The 13,789-nt window shown below is 40.5% G+C and overlaps 1 protein-coding gene and 1 non-coding gene across 2 annotated transcripts in view; one reads left to right on the top strand and one right to left on the bottom strand.

Moving 5' to 3' along the window:
• Positions 1-4,040: 4,040 nt before the first annotated feature.
• LOC148544849 (uncharacterized) overlaps positions 4,041-13,789 on the bottom strand; it is a 90,591-nt gene continuing 80,842 nt past the window's right edge. The window contains exon 3 of the mRNA XM_088498997.1: positions 4,041-4,430. Within this exon, the coding sequence (XP_088355123.1) occupies positions 4,041-4,430 (390 nt within the window). The remainder of the gene's footprint in view (positions 4,431-13,789) is intronic.
• Positions 4,600-4,703, top strand: LOC148544851 (small nucleolar RNA R71). Its single transcript, XR_015901001.1, has one exon. It is a non-coding gene; the product is annotated as a small nucleolar RNA R71 (small nucleolar RNA).

The raw sequence follows: 13,789 nt of genomic DNA, 5'->3' as shown, positions 1-13,789 counted from the left end.
ATCATACTTGGTTGTGCATATCTTCTATTATGTTTGTTGTATGAATGTATGCTTTCTTTGTTTGTATTCTATTCTTTGTATTTGTGTTTTATTTTCTTGTATTCTTTTGTTTGTGTTCTGCTTTCTATTTTCTCTATTTTCTCTATTTATTTGTGTCTTCTGTTAACTACTTTACTGTATTCTGCTATTCGTCTGTGAGACAACACATAATTAATGAACGTAACTAATAACCCTGGTCCTACTAAGAACTCCCCAGTTCTTACCCCCTTCTCTCTCCCTTCCCCCTCCAGATGGAAGCAAGAGTATCCTTTCGTAGTCCACTGATGATCGTTCTGCAAAAGGGTTCTGCTCTGGGTAGTTTTTTGAGTCTAGAGCAAGATTCGTTTTCTATTTATATGTATATACTATGAGCCTAGCCAACATTTGTACCCCGTTTGTATGCAAACTTTAACCTAAATCCTGTGTACGAGACTCTTGTTATGTGGCTACGTGATGAAGTACTAGTGAGACATCATATGACAACGTATGATCGTGCAAAGGAGTAGTAGATGATCTTCCATCTTTTGATGACATTCCACCTAACTTAATTTTTGAAGACTTAGAACGTACTTTCCCTCGCTTTAGTAGTCTAGATGGACTAGGTGCGCATAGAGTCTAGGCTAGCCTGGGTGCCAGCTTAGCGACTTCTTGAACAGGTCAGGGCCTGGGATATTGTATGTATATATATGTATATAGTTATTACCTATCTATATATAGGGGTGTTCTAACTAAAAGTTTATACTCTAATAAAGGTTGAATCACCAAATGTTGTCAACTGCTTGTGATGTATTTATGTGTGCTTGTTTATAACTATTTTATTTGTTATCTTTTGTGAATTGATTATAAATGATTCTGTTTATTAATCCAAGCATTTTAAAAAAAAAAAGTACCTTGCAAAATAACTACACTTTTAACAACGAATCAGGCTCATATAATAAATATTAGATAATAATTAGGAAGACAAGATGGTAGCGCTCAGTTTCTGGTATGATCTAGATATACTGAAAATTAGATCATTACATGTCTCCTGCTATGCAAACTCCAGCTGCATGGCATAGAAGATAGATGAGGTACGGGAATGCTAGCCTTGCTTGGGTAGAGGCCTTTTCTGAAATCTTGTAGATCTCCTAAGGAATGACCTTGTGCACCTCCACCTCATTCTCGAGCATGATGGAGTGAATCATCACTGCCCTCTCAATGGTAACCTCAGATCGGTTACTTGTGGGGAGGATGGAACATTGAATAAGCTCCAACCATCCTCTAGCCATGGGCTTGAGGTCAAGCCTACTTAGTTGGTAGGGCTTTCCATGTGTGTCCCTCATCGATTGAGCTCCTTCCACACAGATGTCCACAAGCACTTGCTCCAACCTTTGGTTAGAGTTGACCCTTCGAGTGTAGAGATTGGATGGGCTAGAACTTCCTATTTCCTTCTCCAGATTTCCTGTACGATCTCTGGATACTCATTGTCTTTAAGCCTAAAGGGGACATTGGGTATCACCTTTTTATGCCTCACCATATCATAGAAGTGGTCTTGATGTGTGTTAGTGAGAAATCTCCATGTTTTCTCCAAGGTTCAGAAGTGGAAGCGGAGGCTTTTCCCTTTCTCTTCCTTGAGGATTCGCCGGTTTTTGGTACCATGGAGAAAGAGTAGAAAGCAAAAAGTGGAGCTTTCCAACACCAAACTTAAGGACTTTTCTCGTTCTCGAGCAAATAGTAACAAAGAAAATAGTAGAAGAAAGAGAAAAATATAAAGTGGAAGGTTAAGGAGGCTTTGACTAAGTGGCTGTGAAGGGGGAAGAAAGGAAGTGTAAGATGAAGGTGTGAGTAGGAATGAGGGAAAGAAAGGGTATTTATAGGGGTGGGAGGGATAGTAATTCAGTCATATGGGAGGGAAGAATGGGGGGGGGATGTTTGAATTTGAAGTGGGTGGGTTTAGTAGGAAAAGGAATTGATGGGATTTATGAAGGGTTTTGGGAAGAGGGAAAGGTAATGAGAATGTAAGTGATGAATGTGTGTTGGGAAGGGTGAAAGTAGGGTATGGGAATCAAGGTTGAAAAAGTAGGAGAGAGAAGGAAAGGAATGAATGATAGGTGGGGTAGGTGGAGATTCTGTGGGACCCACAGGCTTGAAGCTTCAAATGTAAATCACCCTGCCCCTGTCTGGGCGTTCAACGCTAGTTCTGGGCATTGAACGCCAGGTAGGGATACTTTTTTTTTAATAGTTTGGTGGGGCTTCCAATGCCAAGTTTGGGCGTTGAACGCCCAAAGGGGACCAAGGAAATGGTCCTAGGTGCTCTATAGGGGGTGTTAAACGCTAGCTTCCTACCATTACTGGTGTTGAACGCCAGCAAGCTCTCCTAAATGGGCGTTGAACGCCCTTGCGTCCTCCCCTTCTAGGGCTGGGAGCCAGTTCTAGCATTCAACGCCAGTAAAGGGCTCTCTCTAGGGTGTTCTATTTTTAATACTAAGCATTTCTGTTCCTATTCTACATGCTACACATGATCACAAATGTTAAAAAGTAAGTAAAAACTATGTAAATTAATAGAAAATAAAATAAAATGAAATCAAACTACATTAAACAAAAGGGAAAAAATACTATACATATCGTTGGGTTGCCTCCCAACAAGCGCTTCTTTACCATCACTAGCTTGACGGATAGCTCCTTTATGGAGGTTGATAGGGGCTCAGATCTTCGCCCATCATGGTGAACCTTCTTCCTGTGAACTCATGGATCAGTTTAACGTGTTCCAGAGATAGGATCTTGTTCACAGTATGTGGAATGACTGGACTTTTAGTGAAGACAACTCGCATGCCAGGTGAGAAGTCTTCAGTTGGAATCTTCTTCTTCCTCCAGCCTTTGGGTACCTTTTTCCTGGTGCCTACTTCCTCAGTAGTTGGTGATGGATGCCCAACACCAAACTTAGGCTTGATGTATGGGGGCTCTATAAGACTCTGCACTAAGAGAGAGGGCTGAAACACTAAGTGTTGCACAGTGGTACCTCCTTTATCTGATGGAGAGTGAGGGTTGGGGATCTTGAATAGGATGTGATCCACCCACAGCCTCAGAAATAGTTCTCCTTTTTCTACATCAATTAAGGCTTTTGCAGTAGCCAAGAAAGGCCTTCCAAGGATGATGGAGTTGTCTTTGTCTTCCCTAGTATCAAGTATCACGAAGTCTGTTGGGAGGTAAAGGTCTTCAACCTTTACAAGGACATTTTCCACCATGCTATGTGCCCGTTTGAGGGACTTATCTGCCATCTCCAGTGAGATTCTGGTGGGCTGCACCTCTTAGATCCCCCGCTTCTTCATCACAGAGAGAGGCGTAAGATTAATTCTAGAGCCAAGGTCGCACAATGCCTTCTCATAGGTGATGGTCCCTATAGTACAGGGAATCAGGAAGCTTCCGAGATCTAGCAGCTTCTGAGGTAGCTTCTTCTGAACCAGAGCACTACACTCCTTGGTCAGTACCATAGTCTCATCTTTCCTTAAGGTTTTCTTGTTAGAAATTAAACTTCTTAGACATGCCATAGAAGTAGGATTCTTTTCCAACACCTCTGAAAAATAGATATTGACTTGCGGCTTCTTGAGAACTACTAAGAACTGAGCAAGTTACTCATCATCGGGCTCCTCCTGTACATTCGGAGAGGAATGCTTTTCAGGCTCCTCCATCTTTATAGGGGCATTCATGGGGACACTCCCAATCTCCTCCCGAGCCTTGATCTTCTTCAGTTCCTCAGTAGTAGGCTCATCTTTGGATTTGGCCTCATCTTCCATAGTGAGGGCTTTGCACTCTTCCTTTGGATTCACCTTAATGTTTCTTGGAAGAGTGTTGGAGGGGATCTTTGGGATCCTCTTGCTCAGCTGACCTACCTGTATCTCCAAGTTTCGAATGGAAGACCTAGTTTCTGCCATGAAACTATGAGTGGTCTTGGAGAGGTTAGAGACTATATTAGCCAGGTCAGAGAGGCTATGTGTGGGAGTCTCCATCTGTTGCTGAGAGGGTTAGAATGGTTTGGTGTTGACCCGCTTCTGGTTTATTCTACCCTGATTGTTGTTGAAGCCTTGTTGAGGCCTCTGCTGATCTCTCCACCCAAGGTTAGGGTGGTTCCTCCATCCCTGATTGAAAGTATTCGAGTAGGGATTGTTATTGGAGGTTCTGGAGGAGTTTCCCATGTAGTTTACTTCCTCTATGGTGGTCCATGCAGTGTCATCAGCGTCCACTTCATATGTTGTCTCTAGAGAGTAAGCAGCTGAGCTCTGTGCTCTACTCAAGTGCTGAGAGATCATGTTGATCTGCTGGGACATGAGCTTGTTCTGAGCCAAGATGGCGTCCAGAGTGCTAACCTCCATAACTCCCTTTTTTTGAGCCGCCCCATTGTTCATAAGGTTCCTCTCAGAAGTGTATATGTATTGGTTATTAGCAACCATGTCAATGAGCTCCTGCGCCTCCTCAGGCGTCTTCTTCATGTGAAGTGAGCCACTGATAGAGTGGTCCAATGACATCTTAGACATCTCAGAGATGCCATCATAGAAGATCTCCAACATGGTCCACTCTGAGATCATGTCAGGAGGACATCTCCTGATCAACTGCTTGTACCTCTCCCAAGCTTCATAGAGGGACTCTCCCTCTTTTTGTCTAAAAGTATGGACTTTCACCCTAAGCTTACTCAGCTTCTGAGGTGGAAGAAACTTGGTCAAAAATCCATTAACCACCTTCTCCTAAGTGTCCAGGCTTTCCTTAGGTTGAGAATCTAGCTATAGCCTTGCTTTGTCCTTTACAGCAAAGGGGAAGAGCATGAGCTTGTAAACCTCTGGATTTACTCCATTAGTCTTGACAGTATCACAGATTTGTAGAAAATCAGAGATGAATTTGTTAGGGTCCTCCTACGGGAGTCCATGAAACTGGCAATTCTGTTGTACTAGAGTGACCAGTTGAGGCTTTAGCTCAAAGTTGTTTGCACCAATGGCAAGTATCGAGATGCTGCGCCCATAGAAGTCAGATGTGGGTGTAATGTAAAATCCAAGGACCTTTCTTGCGTCTCCTCTAGCTTCGTGATTGGCTGCCATTGTTGTATCTTCAGCTTCTTGCTCAAGAGCTTCCATGAGATTTCCTTTGGTTCTACTAGCCTGAGCTTGTTGCAGATGCCTCATTAAGATTCTCTCAGGTTCAGGATCAAGATCAAAGAGGGTTTCTTTATCCTTATCCCTATTCCTGCTCATAAACAAAAAGAAAGAAACCAAGAAGAGTAAAAGAAAAGAGTTTCTATGTCAGAGTATAGAGGGCTCTTGATGTGAAACTCAAATAAAGAGAAAAGAAAATAGATGTGTCTTTTATCTAAAATGAGTTTTTCAAAAATAAAGAGAGAGAAGTAATTTAAAAATTTTTGAAAAAGATGAGAGAGAAAGAAGTTAGAAGGTTTCGAAAAAGAAGAGAGAGAAAAATTAAAAAGACACCAAACTTTTAAAACAAACAATTAACTAACAAGAATTTAAAAAGATGAAAAGATTTGATATTAAAGATTTTTGAATTTAAAGAAAAGGAAAAGTGAAATAAGGAAATTGAAATTCAAAAGAAATAAAAACTAACAAAATACTGAACTTATGAAAATTGAATTTAAAATAAAGATAACATGACAAAATTTTGAAAATCAAAGAAAAGGATAAGATAAAATTTAAAGAAGAAAAGATGAACAAGAAAATTAAATTAACTGAAAAGATTACCAACGGGACACCAAACTTAAAATTTGAAATCAAAATGGAAAAAGTTTCGAAAATATGTCTTTTTTTTAAATTTAAAAAGAAAAGAAAAACACTAGATGGACACCAAACTTAAAGATTTTTGAAATCAAAGACACTAATTTCAAAAAATCTAAAAAGGTAAAACATTAAAAAACACCAAACATAAAAATTTTGAAATCAAACAATGAAAAACACAAAGAAAATTTCGAACAAGAGAAAAGAAACCAAGAACAATTTTCAAAAATTAAAAGAAAAGTCAACAAAAACCAAAAGGATACCAAACTTAAAATTTGGCCCAAGACTCAAAAAGAAAAAGATGGCTAAAGATAAATTTTTGAAAATTTTTTCAAAAAGAAACAAAGAAAGTTTGAAAATTTTAACAAGAAACACAAACAAAAGTAAGACTAGTAATTTGTCAATCTCGAACAATCCCCAGCAACGGCGCCAAAAATTCAGTGCGTAAAATTGAACTCGCACAACTTCACTAACAAGTGCACCGAGTCATCCAAGTAATACCTCCAGTGAGTGAGGGTCGATCCTACGAGGATTGTTGGATTGAGCAATCAACGGCTATCCTACAGTTCTTAGTCAGGCAAATAGAAAGATAGTGGCTGTTGTTGTAAGCGCATAAACAAGAAAATGAAGAAAACAGTAAAGGATGGATGTAGAAACAGTAATGAAAAAATAGTTAAGGTCTCGGAGATGCTTTATCTTTTTGGATTAATACTTCATACTAACTACTTTAACAATGAATGATTCGTTCTATGGCAAAGCTGTAAGTGATTAACTCATGTCCTCTCATCATGTTAATCTCCTCTAATTCATATCAAACGCCGTTGTCAGTGGTCATTCAATATGAACGAGGGTGTAGCTCACGCAATTCATCCTCCTTTGTGATCCTACTCAAAATGTCACAGACAAGGCCAGATCTTCTGGATCGCAGAATGAAGCTCAATGTTCTAGCCTTAGGGCCACAAAAACCTCATCACCCATAACTAACCGAATTATATGTCACATATCCTCGATTAGCCCAGATGAATTATTGGTTCAGGTGATGTATTCTCAAACTTTAGCTCAATACTATCTGGGTCAGGACTCACAAGAAATCATGTAAAAAAAGGGACATACCCAGTCTCATTTGGATAAAGAATGACAATACATCATAGAATGGAATCAAGCATATATTGAAATAGAAAAAGTGATAATATTAATCCATAGGAATCAGCAGAGCTCCTAACCTTAACCTAGGAGGTTTAGTTGCTCTTAATTTACAGAGAAAACTAAGGTTTGAAAGTAATATTCTGTCTCTCCCTAGACCTAGGTGATCTCCTCTTTAAATAGGAGATACTAAAGCCAAAATGTAACACCCTAATTAGCCTAAGCTTTACCTCACGTCGTAAAGCAAAGGTTAATCAAAGGTTATGACAGTTCTAAGCGCATACATATAATATATAGAAATAATTAATATAATCTAGAAGCCCGATGAAAAAATATAGCTCAAAAACAGGATTTGAAAAGCGCAAAAGTACTAACGAAACTACTCCTTAAAGCACAAGAAATAGATACAGTATAACAAAATATCATAGTATAGTATCATAAGAATCTAGCCATGGCTCGCAGAGTTTAAGCCGGCTAGCCATATACAGACTACACATGAAACCAGATAGTAAAAAAAAATAGCTTATACAAGTTTTGTTCTCTCAAATACAAGCCTCTAGGCAAAACAAAATACAAAAGTGAGAGATGTATAAATGGTGCACGAATTGCGAATCACACTTTTCACAATGCGTACCACTAACCAGCAAGTGCACTGGGTCGTCCAAGTAATACCTTACGTGAGTAAGGGTCGAATCCCACGGAGATTGTTGGTTTGAAGCAATCTATTGTTATCTTGTAAATCTTAGTCAGGAAGTCAATTATGTTTATCAATTGAATTGTGAGTAACCAGTAGAGCATAAATTAAAAATTACTTGTTGTGCAGTAATGGAGAATATGTTGGAGTTTTGGAGATGCTTTGTCTTCTGAATCTCTGCTTTCCTCTGTCTTCTTGTTCACGCACGCACGTCCCCCTATGGCAAGCTGTGTGTTGGTGGATCACCGTTGTCAATGGCTACCTTCCGTCCTCCCAGTGAAAACTACGCTCACGCGCTCTGTCACAGCACGGCTAATCACCGGTTGGTTCTCGATCCGGTTGGAATAGGATTTGCTATCCTTTTGCGTCTGTCACTAACGCCCAGCCTTCAAGAGTCTGAAGCTCGTCACAGTCATTCAATCCTTGAATCCTACTCGGAATACCACAGACAAGGTTTAGACTTTCCGGATTCTCATGAATGCTGCCATCAGTTCTAGCTTATACCACGGAGATTCTGATTAAGGAATCTAAGAGATACTCATTCAATCGTATATAGAACGGAGGTGGTTGTCAGGCACACGTTCATGATTTGAGGAAGGTGATGAGTGTCACAACTCATCACCTCCATCACAGTTAAGCGCGAATGAACATCTTAGATAGGAACAAGCGTGTTTGAATGGAAAACAGAAATACTTGCATTAATTCATCGAGACACAGCAGAGCTCCTCACCCCCCAACAATGGGGTTTAGAGACTCATGCCGTCAGAGAATACAAAGTTTAGATCTGAAATGTCATGAGATACAGAATAAGTCTCTAAAAGTTGTTTAAATACTAAACTAGTAGCCTAGGGTTACAAAATATGAGTGGACTATGATGGATGATGCAGAGATCCACTTCTGGGGCCCACTTGGTGTGCTGGGGCCCACTTGGTGTGTGCTGGGGCTGAGACTTTAAGCAATTAACGTGCGGAGGCCATTTGTGGAGTTGAACGCCAGTTTTTATGCCAGTTTGGGCGTTCAACTCCAGTTTTTGATCCTTTTCTGGCGCTGGACGCCAGAATTGGGCAGAGAACTGGCGTTGAACGCCAGTTTACGTCGTCTATCCTTGTGAAAAGTATGGACGATTATATATTGCTGGAAAGCCCTGGATGTCTACTTTCCAACGCAATTGGAAGCAGGCCATTTCGAGTTCTGTAGCTCCAGAAAATCCACTTTGAGTGTAGGGAGGTCAGAATCCAACAGCATCAGCAGTCCTTTTTCAGCCTGAATCAGAATTTTGCTCAGCTCCTTCAATTTCAGCCAGAAAAATACCTGAAATTACAGAAAAACATACAACTCATAGTAAAGTCCATAAATATGAATTTTTCCTAAAAACTACTAGGAATAGACTAAAAACTAACTAAAACATACTCTAAACTATATGAAATTATCCCCAAAAAGCGTATAAAATATCCGCTCATCACAACACCAAACTTAAACTGTTGCTTGTCCTCAAGCAACTAGACAAATAAAATAGAAGACTAATAGGTTGAGAAGCAATAATATCTCAGAGTTTTTGATTGAAGCTCAGATTCTAATTTAGATGAGCGGGACTAGTAGCTTTTTGCTTCTGAACAGTTTTGGCATCTCACTTTATCCATTGAAGCTCAGAGTGATTGGCATCTATAGGAACTCAGAATTCAGATAGTGTTATTGATTCTCTTAGTTCAGTGTGATGATTCTTGAACACAGCTTCTTTATGAGTCTTGGCCGTGGCCCTAAGCACTTTGTTTTCCCGTATTACTACCGGATACATAAATGCCACAGACACATAACTGGGTGAACCTTTTCAGATTGTGACTCAGCTTTGCTAAAGTCCCCAATTAGAGGTGTCCAGAGTTCTTAAGCACACTCTTCTTTTTGCTTTGGACCTTGACTTTAACCGCTCAGTCTCAAGTTTTCACTTGACACCTGCACGCCACAAGCACATGGTTAGGGACAGCTTGGTTTAGCCACTTAGACCAGGATTTCAGTCCTTTAGGCCCTCCTATCCACTGATGCTCAAAGCCTTGGGATCCTTTTTAATTGCCCTTGCCTTTTGGTTTTAAGGGTTATTGGCTTTTTCTGCTTGCTTCTCTTTTTTTTTTTTTTTTCTGCAAGCTTTGTTCTTTGCTGCTTTTTCTTGCTTCAAGAATCATTTTGATAATTTTCAGATTATCAATAACATGTCTCATGTTCATCATTCTTTCAAGAGCCAACATATTTAACAGTCTTAAACAACAAATTCAAAAGACATGTGCACTGTTCAAGCATTCATTCAGAAGACAGAAAGCATTGCCACCACATTTAACCAATTAGAATTTGTTTTATTTAAACTCGAAATTTTATTGCTTCTTATTCAAAAGATCTACTATTTTATTCATGTTTAATGATGATGAGAAAAATAAACTATAGCTTAATTGGAGATAAAATCAAATAGATACTAATTACTATTATATGACTTCTAAGGTAAACTTTTTATAAGGACACTGTCACAGAGTTAAGGCAGAAATTGGAAATTAACAACCTTTATTCTGGGGGTATGGGAGTTCCTCTGATCCTTGGGAGGCTTGGTATCACAGAAGACTTTTGGCGCTTCAGTTCCCTTAAGTCACGTCCCTGCTCCTCTTGTTCCTTAAGCATATGGGTCAGCATTTGACTGTGTTCCTTCTGTTGTTTTATTATTTGCTCCATAGCTTCTTGTATCTTGGTGACAGACGTCTCAAGATATTCCCAATATTCCGCTTGAGGAATCTCTGGGAGGAATTCCTGTGCTCTTTTCTTGATATGTTCCTCCTGTGCTTGTTGTCTCTCCATTGATGCTTTGGTGATTGACTTTTCAATTAGGATATATTCAGTTATTCCCATCTTGACTCCAGCGTCCTTGCAGAGCAGAGAAATCACGCTTGGATAAGCCAACCTGGCCTCTCTTGAATTTTTGTTAGCAATCTTATAGAGCTCTGTTGAAATCAGCTGATGAACCTCCACTTCCTTTCCCATCATGATGCAATGAATCATCACTGCTCTTTTAATTGTGACTTCAGAACGGTTGCTGGTGGGCAACAGAGAACGCCCAATGAAGTCCAGCCATCCTCTGGCAACTGGTTTGAGATCCTCCCTCTTGAGTTGATTTGGGACGCCCTTTGTGTTGGTGGTCCACCTGGCTTCAGGGATACAGATGTCTTCTAGAATCTTATCCAGGCCAATGTCTGCTCTCATCATCCTCCTGTTGAAGGAGTCTGGATCATCCTTTAGCTGCGGTAGCTTTAATATCTCTCTGATCTTGTCAGGGGTGGTATGAACAATCTTTTCCCTGACCATGGTCCGAAATTCGTAGCAGGCTATTCCAGATAGTCTTTGCTTGTCAGTCTGCCACATATTAGCATAGAACTCCTGGACCATGTTCCTTCCTACTTTCGTTTCAGGATTAGCTAGGACTTCCCAGTTCCTGATTCGAATTTGCTCCTAGATCTCCAGATATTCGTCTTCTTTCAGATCGAATCTAACTTCCGGGATCACTGATCTCAGACCCATTACTTTAAGATAATGGTCTGAATGTTCTTTAGATAAGAACTTCCCTTGATTCCAAAGTGGTTTTGGAACGCTCTCTTTCTTGCCTCTTGGAGTGTATTGTTTCCCTTTGAGAGCCATAATCTTAGTAGTGATCTCGGATAAACACACCAAACTTAGAGGTTTGCTTGTCCTCAAGCAAAAGAAAAGAAAGGAGAGGGATAGAAGGAGATTGAGTAGCACTTGTTGATGAAGGAGGGGGGAGGCCGAGCCCAATTTAAAGGGGTGGGGGGGTGGGGTTTTCGAAAAATTGGAGGAGATAAGATAAAAAGATTGAGTTGAAAAAGATAAGATAGAAGATAGAGTTTAATTTTGAAAAGATATGATAGATTTTTGAAAAAGATAAGTCTGAATTTTGAAAAAGATAATATGGATATTTGAAAAAGATATGGATTAGTTGAAAAGATTTTTGAGTGAAAAAGATAGATTTGTTTTCAGAAAATATTTTGAAAAGAGTTGGATTGAATTTGGAAAGATGGATTTTTAGAAATTAGGGATTTTAGAAACCAGGGTTCTTGATATGTTCATGTAAAAATCATGCATTGAAGCATAAAATTTGAAATTAAAATGGAAATACGTGTGGGATTACTGGATTTGGCTCCTCCCTGTCCTCCTGGCGTTTGAACGCCCAAACACTGCCTGTTTTGGGCGTTCAGCGCCCAAATGCTGATCTCCTGGGCGTTCAGTGCCCAGTTGCTGCCATTCCTGGCGTTCAACGCCCAGTGGGTGGCCATTTCTGGCGTTGAACGCCCAAATGCTGCCATTACTGGCGTTCAGCGCCTAGTGGATGCCCATTTTGGGCGCTGAACGCCCAAAATGCCCCTTTACTGGCGTTTTCTTGCCATTGAGCTCTTTTACTCTGTTTTGTGTGCCGAGGTCTTCTGTAAATGATTATTTACCTTGTTGTCAATGAACTCTATACAAAAAATAAAGATAGAAATAGGGCAAAATGCTTAGAGGATTGTTGCCCCATGGCTGGGTTGCCTCCCAGCAAGCGCTTCTTTATTGTCTTTAGCTGGACCTTGCTGAGCTTTTAATCTAGCTTCAGCCTTGAGCATTCTTGCTCAGTGTTGCCTTCAAGATAATGCTTGATTCTCTGTCCATTGACAATGAACTTCTTATCAGAATCAATATCTTGAAGCTCCACATAACCATATGGTGACACACTTGTAATCACGTATGGTCCCCTCCACCGGGATTTCAGTTTCCCGGGGAATAGCCTGAGTCTAGAGTTAAACAACAGGACCTTCTGTCCTGGTTCAAAGATTCTAGATGACAGCTTTCTGTCATGCCATTTTTTTTATTTTTCTTTATAAAGCTTGGCATTTTCGAAAGCTGTGAATCTGAATTCCTCTAGCTCATTTAGCTGGAGCAATCGTTTTTCTCCTGCTAATTTGGCATCTAAGTTTAGGAATCTGGTTGCCCAGTAGGCCTTATGTTCCAGTTCCACGGGCAAGTGGCATGCCTTACCATACACGAGTTGGTATGGAGAGGTCCCTATAGGGGTCTTGAATGCTGTTCTGTAAGCCCACAGAGCATCATCCAAGCTCCTTGCCCAATCCTTTCTACGGGTATTTACTGTCCGTTCCAGGATTCTCTTTAATTCTCTGTTAGAGACTTCAGCTTGCCCGTTGGTTTGTGGATGATATGGAGTGGCCATTTTGTGGCGAATTCCATACCGAACCATGGCAGAGTAAAGCTGTTTATTGCAGAAGTGAGTGCCCCCATCACTGATTAACACTCTAGGGACACCAAACCTGCTAAAGATATGTTTCTGGAGGAACTTCAGCACTGTTTTAGTATCATTGGTGGGTGTGGCAATAGCCTCAACCCATTTTGATACATAGTCAACTGCCACCAAAATATAAGTGTTTGAGTATGATGGTGGGAAAGGTCCCATGAAGTCAATTCCCCATACATCAAACAACTCTATTTCCAAGATTCCTTGTTGAGGCATGGCGTAACCATGAGGCAGATTACCAGCTCTTTGGCAACTGTCACAATTACGTACAAACTCTCGGGAATCTTTATAGAGTGTGGGCCAATAGAAGCCACATTGGAGAACCTTGGTGGCTGTTCGCTCACCTCCGAAATGGCCTCCATATTGAGATCCATGGCAATGCCATAGGATTCTCTGTGCTTCCTCTCTGGGGACACACCTACGGATAATTCCGTCTGCACATCTCTTAAAGAGATAGGGCTCATCCCACAAGTAGTACTTTGCATCAGTAATTAGTTTCTTTTTTTGTATTCTATTGTACTCCTTGGGTATGAACCTTGCAGCTTTATAGTTTGCAATGTCGGCAAACCATGGTGCTTCCTAAATGGCAAATAGATGCTCATCAGGGAACGTCTCAGAGATCTCAAGGAAGGGGAGGGACGTCCCTTCCACTGGCTCTATCCGGGACAAATGATCAACTACTTGGTTCTCTGTCCCTTTTCTGTCTCTTATTTCTATATCAAACTCTTGCAGAAGCAATACCCATCTGATGAGCCTGGGTTTTGAATCCTGCTTTGTGAGTAGATACTTAAGAGCAGCATGGTCAGTGTACACAATCACCTTTGATCCTAC

Source organism: Arachis ipaensis, chromosome B9, assembly GCF_059453495.1.
Source record: "Arachis ipaensis isolate K30076 ecotype BB chromosome B9, ASM5945349v1, whole genome shotgun sequence".
NCBI classification, from domain to species: Eukaryota; Viridiplantae; Streptophyta; class Magnoliopsida; order Fabales; family Fabaceae; genus Arachis; species Arachis ipaensis.
Note: the sequence above shows the minus strand (reverse complement) of the source record. Positions and strands in the feature narration are given on the sequence as shown.